This window comes from Berghia stephanieae, chromosome 9 (assembly GCF_034508935.2).
Source record: "Berghia stephanieae isolate SIO BIC M18660-M18661 chromosome 9, UCSD_Bste_1.3, whole genome shotgun sequence".
In the NCBI taxonomy this organism is placed as follows: domain Eukaryota; kingdom Metazoa; phylum Mollusca; class Gastropoda; order Nudibranchia; family Aeolidiidae; genus Berghia; species Berghia stephanieae.
Window position 1 is genome coordinate 6,156,356 of NC_088368.1, and position 7,263 is coordinate 6,163,618.

Consider the following 7,263-nt stretch of genomic DNA (forward strand, 5'->3'; position numbering starts at 1 on the left):
CTTCACAAGTAAAAGCCACGGAGCAATGATAGATGTTATACACAAAAAACTTGGAGGAAGAAGTCTCGCCCGAAACAAAGTTAGACGTCCCCTGTTCATCCAGCAGTGAATGGTTAGCTGAGTCTGTTATATTTGGCGGAATGTACTTTACGATAAACTAGCGTCTTATCCAAAGGATAGCAAGAAATTGCTATTCTCCGTTTTACGCTATAGAAACTGGGATAAACTCCGGCTCCACGGGCTCAATGGCTCTGAAGGACTACTTTATTAACGTCTTTAATGTGTTTTTGTTGTTGTTGTTGTTGTTGTTGTTGTTGTTGACATAAAAAGGGTTTCTTGAGTCTGAAACGTTCGGTGTTTGGCACTCCGTTCCTTCTTTCTTCTTTTTGAAGTTGTTATGTTCATATTTACTTTAGTACTTTTTACAGCCCACAGCTTCGAGAATCATAAATTCAATTTGACAAGTCCATTTATTCTAGTTAACTAGGAGGAAGAAGTCTCGCCCGAAACAAAGCTTGATGTCCCTTGTTCACCTAGCAGTGAATGGATAGCTCAGTCTGTTAGATTTGGCGGAATGTCCTTTACGATACACTAGCGTCTTATTCAAAGGATAACAAGCAATTGCTATTCTCCGTTTCACGTTATTGGCTCAATGGCTCTGAAGGACTACTTTGTTCAATGAGGGAAAAAATATTGATTTGTAAACTCATGATCCAAAAAACGATTCAGAGTCCTAAATATTGATTCTAAGAAACTTCAATTTTCTTTTCAACAAGATTTACTGAGTCAAAGAGACCTATGCAGTTCTCAAGCTGGAGCCAAAAAAATCGTATTTCTACGAATGTTTCGAGGTACTAGGTAGGTCTGCAGTTTCGGGAACACTTTGGCTGGTACGGAGAGAGTTAAGCAAGGCATTAACGTTTTTGATAACAGGGGTTCCTTATGAGTCAGTTGGTAGAGCACTCGCCTCAAACGCAACGGGACCAAGATTAGTTTTTTTCTTCTAAACCCATGAATCTGGCCGGGATCAAGACCCAATTCCGAGAAATCAGCAAACCAGAACAAGTTTTAATTATTTCATCAGTCTTCTCATAATCAACAGCCTTCACAAGTAAAAGCCACGGAGCAATGATAGATGTATACACAGAAAACTTGGAAAAAGAAGTCTCGCCCGAAACAAAGTTAGACGTCCCCTGTTCATCCAGCAGTGAATGGGTAGCTGAGTCTGTTATATTTGGCGGAATGTACTTTACGATAAACTAGCGTCTTATCCAAAGGATAGCAAGAAATTGCTATTCTCCGTTTTACGCTATAGAAACTGGGATAAACTCCGGCTCCACGGGCTCAATGGCTCTGAAGGACTACTTTATTAACGTCTTTAATGTGTTTTGGTTGTTGTTGTTGTTGTTGCTGTTTTTCTTGTTGTTGTTGTTGTTGTTGTTGTTGACATAAAAAGGGTTTCTTGAGTCTGAAACGTTCGGTGTTTGGCATATCGTTCCTTCTTTCTTCTTTTGAAGTTGTTATGTTCATATTTACTTTATTTCTTTTTACAGTCCACAGCTGCTTCTAGAATCTTAAATTCAATTTGACAAGTCCATTGGTTCTACATCTGAATTATAATAAATCACTCATTCTTATCCATACAGTCTTTGATCCAACCAATGTATTTATAGATTTTCGTGAATCTTGCAAACTGGTCTATAGTATAGCATCTAGAAAATAAGCCAACAAGTGTGTAGTTCTCAGAGTTGGTCATGCAAAAGAGAGGACTACCTTCGTCTCTGTAACACGGACCCGCCATAGATCTCATCCATTTTTCAGGATTTGACTTCTCAGGTTTGTATTGCGGCCCCACGTCAATATATTTATGGTCGTGGTGTTTGACAATTACTGGAATTTTAATTAACGAGTCTGGATTGTTGTAGACTATCTTTCCACGGTCAGTGAACACGAGAATAAAACATGGCTTTTCATACACGTCAATATCATCTTCTAGAGGCAAACACAACGGGTTTATAGAGGAGAAAGGCCTTCCAATGTTTCCAGTTTTGATCAAAGCAATGTTAAAATCTACTTCGTAACCTCCAGCAAAGCTCTCGTGCCTGTAGATATTCGACCCAGAATACAACGGAGAGAACGATCCCACATGAGAGTAGAGAGCGTTCACACTTCCTACGTTTGCAACCACCCTCGCCTTAACATTGTTGGAAACACATCTGGCCGGGATCAAGACCCGATTCCGAGAAATCAGCAAACCGGAACAAGTTTTTCTCCTCTCTTCAAGCTTCTAATAATGAACAGTTTTCACAAATAAAAGCAATGATGGATGTATACGTAGTTAACTTGGAGGAAGAAGTCTCGCCCGAAACAAAGCTAGACCCTTGCTCACCTAGCAGTGATTGGGTAGCTGAGTCTGTTAGATTTGGCGGAATGTACTTGCGATAGACTAGCGTCTTATCCGAAGGATAGCAAGCAATTGCTATTCTCCGTTTCACGCTATAGAAACTGGGATAAACTCCGTCTCCATTGGCTCAATGGCTCTGAAGGACTACTTTATAAAACTTTTTAATGGTTTTTGTTGTAGTTGTTGTTGTTCTTGTCGACATAAAAAGGGTTTCTTGAGTCTGAAACGTTCGGTGTTTGGCATTTCGTTCCTTCTTTCTTCTTTTTGAAGTTGTGATGTTCATATTTACTTTATTTCTTTTTACAGTCCACAGCTGCTTCTCGAATCTTTATTCAATTTGACAAGTCCATTGGTTCTACATCTGAATTATAATAAATCACTCATTCTTATCCATACAGTCTTTGATCCAACCAATGTATTTATAGATTTTCGTGAATCTTGCAAACTGGTCTATAGTATAGCATCTAGAAAATAAGCCAACAAGTGTGTAGTTCCCAGAGTAGGCCATGCAAAAGAGAGGACTACCTTCGTCTCTGTAACACGGACCCGCCATAGATCTCATCCATGTTTCAGGATTTGACTTCTCAGGTTCGTATTGCGGCCCCACGTCAATATATTTATGGTCGTGGTGTTTGACAATTACTGGAATTTTAATTAACGAGTCTGGATTGTTGTAGACTATCTTTCCACGGTCAGTGAACACGAGAATAAAACATGGCTTTTCATACACGTCAATATCATCTTCTAGAGGCAAACACAACGGGTATATAGAGGAGAAAGGCCTTCCAATGTTTCCAGTTTTGATCAAAGCAATGTTAAAATCTACTTCGTAACCTCCAGCAAAGCTCTCGTGCCTGTAGATATTCGACCCAGAATACAACGGAGAGAACGATCCCACATGAGAGTAGAGAGCGTTCACACTTCCTACGTTTGCAACCACCCTCGCCTTAACATTGTTGGAAACACATCTGGCCGGGATCAAGACCCAATTCCGAGAAATCAGCAAACCAGAACAAGTTTTAACTATCTCATCAATTTTCTCATAATGAACAGCCTTCACAAATAAAAGCCAAGGAGCAATGATAGATGTATACACAGTTAATTTGGAGGAAGAACTCTCGCCTGCAGCAAAGTTAGGCCTCCAAATTTGTTCGTCGTCCACGTCGTATTGGTTGAAATTGACGCAGAAACGGACGTTTTGGAATGGGTCGAATTTTTTGGCGTAGAAGTGCCGATAATTGGTTTTCTGTCTCATCTTCGACACCAGCCTACGCAGAACATAAATACCAACACGACTTCTCTTAACTGATGTGCATCCGTGGTCGCTCACATTTTGACAGCAGGAAATCAATAGCTGTTGGTGAAATAAATATAGAAAAGAATATTGATCGAATTAATTATCATCAATTTAAAAAAAAAGAAAAAGACAAAACAAAGAGACTCTGTAGTTAATTAATGTACTGACCCGACTGCCCCGTCCGACGTGCCAACCTCACTTGCTCTGACGTCCGGTCCAATATCACATACATCACACTGCCCAAGTCAACACGGAATCAAGGTTCACACGAAACCAACAGCCAGTCCTCTCGTCTCCACCAATTCAGCCGGTCTTCTCTCCTTGACAACTCAATTCCATCCAAAACTTCCGTTCGTCTTTCGCATCATCCGGAATCACACCGACCTCCTTTCGTTCATTTACTAAGCATAGCAACAAAAATAACACCCCCCCCCCCTTGATTCATAATCAACATAAAGTTATTTACAAATGTACTACATCTACTCCCTCCACCTAGCACCTATGTGCAGTAATCCCTCATCCATCATGTTAACTCCCTCTCATTACCAGGATATCTCCTCTCTGGGACAAGTTGCCTGTTTGGGACTTCCTCCTCCGTTTCATCAGCGTCAGCCACCCTAGTTTTTATATCCGATATATGTCGTGCCATTCCATCCACATCAGCATTTTTGCAGAGCTAACGTCGATGACAGTCCCCTTATGTCACTTTGTTGTACACCTTGTGTAACCAGGTTTGACCCAGACTTCATCGCCAACTAACACTGACTTCACTCCTGGGCTCCTCCATTTTAGGTTCAAACTCGAACCCCTTCATCTTCAAATTATATGCAAATACTGAGGTTTGTGGCACACTCTCTTCTTTCTGTCCATCTCGTGGAGCCATATTGTACCAGTATACTGTTTCCACTGGATCCCCTTCCATCCTCTCTGCAACGGCTATAATCGTTCTCTGGTGACGCTCTACAATTCCATTTCCATTTGGCCGATAAGAGGCTCGATAGGAACGTTGCACACACCATTTATTCAACACTCTGGTCAATTCCTCTAATCTAAAGGCAGGACATTGTCCAAAAATGCTTCATTATCGGGCCTCGTTCATAGAAAATATTCTCCGATTCTCCTTTCATTTCTCTCCAAATAGCAAACCTGCCCGGTCTGCAATCAGCAAAGGACAGGTATGGTCTATTCTGGTAATGGGTCACATCTACTGCTGCTCTCTTCCAGTTTTCGTCAACACTCAGGTTTCCTGCACCGTGGTGTGTAGGTGCGGGGTCGATGCTCTTACACTCTTCACATTGCCTTTCTTTTCTGCATCCTTACTTGTCATATTATCAACTTTCTTAGCTAGATATCATGTCCATTCCACACCTGTGTGGTAACTTTCATGCACGTCTCGACGTTCCTCAACGCTCAAGAAAAAGCATCGTCGTCAAGCGGCCTCAGGACCATCCACTTCCTCCAAACACGCGTGAGTTCATCCGCCTTGTTCACAGTTGACATGCTGTACTTGCGGCTATGTGGTCTAATGGTATGACACTCGCTTTCGGATCGGAAGGTCCTGGGTTCGAGCCTCGCTCGGCGCATAGTTGAGTCCTTGGAAAAGGCTCTTCATTCCCAACCTCTCACAGTACTCAGGTGTAAAATGAGTGCCTGGCCGTTAACAGCGTTGTCTCTGTCCGAAAAAAAAGTTGTAATATCGCCTAACAAGCGGCATGTCTCGTTCTACATGTTACGTTACTTGTTAGGGTTGTTAATGATCTCCTCTTTGTTATAGACAATGGTTCATGTTCTTTGCTAAATTTGATTGACATATCGTCTGCTTTTGATACTAATGATCACAATCTTCTCCTCAAACGTCTTGAAATTACTTATGGCGTGTATGGTTCAGAGCTTGATTGGTTTAGGTCATATTTGTTTAATCGTAAACAGTTTATTACGGTGAAGGAATGAAGATCTGAGGAAATCATTGTGGGGTTCCCCAGGGTTCAGTACTTGGACATGTTCTTTTTGTTCTGTACGTTGGACCTCTGTCTAAAATCATTAGAAGTTTCGGTCTGTCTTACCACCAATACGCTGATGATACGCAATTGTACTGCGTTTCCAATACGAGAAATTTACAAGAAGTATCAGCCATTAGTAAGAATTGTATCCAAAGTGTTAAGAAGTTGATAAATGAGAACAGACTGAAACTGAAGGATAAGACGTTCTGTATGTTGGGAACAGGAAGTTGAAAAGTGAAACAGATTTGAAGCTGGGGGATGCCTCCATTCAAATTGTTGACAAAGTGAAAAACCTTGGCACATTCTTAGATTCTGGACTGTCGATGGAGCATCAGGTTAATAATTAGGTTAGATCTCTCTTTTTCCAACTAAAAAAGATTGCTTCCATTAGACGGTTCATATCTGAGGATGTGACCAAGCACCTGGTTGTGTCCCTCGTACTATCGACATTGGATTATTGCAATGCTCTGTTGTTTGGTGTTTCGCAATATAATCTGAGACGTCTTCAGATTGTCCAAAACAGAGTAGGTGCGATTCTGCCAGACCTCTGCTTCATGACATGCATTGGCTGCCTGTTGGGAAAAGGATTAAATTCAAAGCTTGTGTTTTGGTGTATCGTTGTCTTGAAGATACTGCCCCTTTCTACATTTCGGAACTAATTGAAATATATTCAAAAACCCGCGCCTTACGTTCGGCCAGTGATTCCACCAAACTAGTTGTCCCTCGAGTACGGAAAAATGCTGGAATGAGATCCTTTTCTGATTTCGGACCCTCTGTTTGGAACGCCTTACCACAGAGCATTCGTGAAAAAGAATCTTTGTCTATTGTTAAACGTTAGCTTAAAACATATCAGTTTCGTCTTTAGTAGATGATATGAGAAGCAAGATAGTTCTGTCTGGTTTCTGTTGTGTGTGTGTGTGTGTGTGTGTGTGTGTGTGTGTGTCTGTGTATGCTTGTGTGTGTGAATGAGTATGTTTCAGCCAAAGTAATTTGTAATTTAAGCGCTTTGAGTCTGGTGTCTCGGAGTTATAGCGCTATATAAGTTTTCAGCATTATTATTATTATTATTATTATTATTATTATTATTATTATTATTATTATTATTATTAGTAGTAGTAGTAGTAGTAGTAGTAGTAGTATTATTACTGTTGGTTATGTAAAGCGCTTTGAGCCTGTCTAGTGAATATTGCTCTATATAAAAGCTCACATCAAGTTACTTCGATCTGAAGCTGAAGCTCATCTACCAAACTCTTAAGTACTCCAAGTCTCCTCTTTATGAGCAATTCTGCTGCAATATTTGTCTTGACTCTTCTCTCACTGCACTTAAAGTCAATTTCAACCACTCTTCCGCCGTTTTCGAATCTGTTTTGCCAGTATTTGTTTTCAGTCCCCAATTTACACACCTGTTGATTCCTTTCAGCCTTCAGCACGGCCTCTGATTCTGCAACATTGATGTGATAAAATTCATCCGTTTTTCTCACCCAAGTGCAATCTTCTGCTCCTGTGTCTTCCACCTCTAGAACAACTCCCAGCGCTAAGTCACTTGCGTACGCCCAAACTGT

At 40.9% G+C, this 7,263-nt stretch overlaps 1 protein-coding gene across 1 annotated transcript in view; it reads right to left on the reverse strand.

The window, feature by feature from the left end:
- Positions 1-2,264: 2,264 nt before the first annotated feature.
- The window catches only part of LOC144979562 (chymotrypsin-C-like), a 6,767-nt gene continuing 1,768 nt past the window's right edge, over positions 2,265-7,263 (reverse strand). Inside the window, exon 2 of the mRNA XM_078926290.1 lies at positions 2,265-3,758. Coding sequence (XP_078782416.1) covers positions 2,781-3,758 — 978 coding nt within the window. The 3' untranslated portion in view covers positions 2,265-2,780. The remainder of the gene's footprint in view (positions 3,759-7,263) is intronic.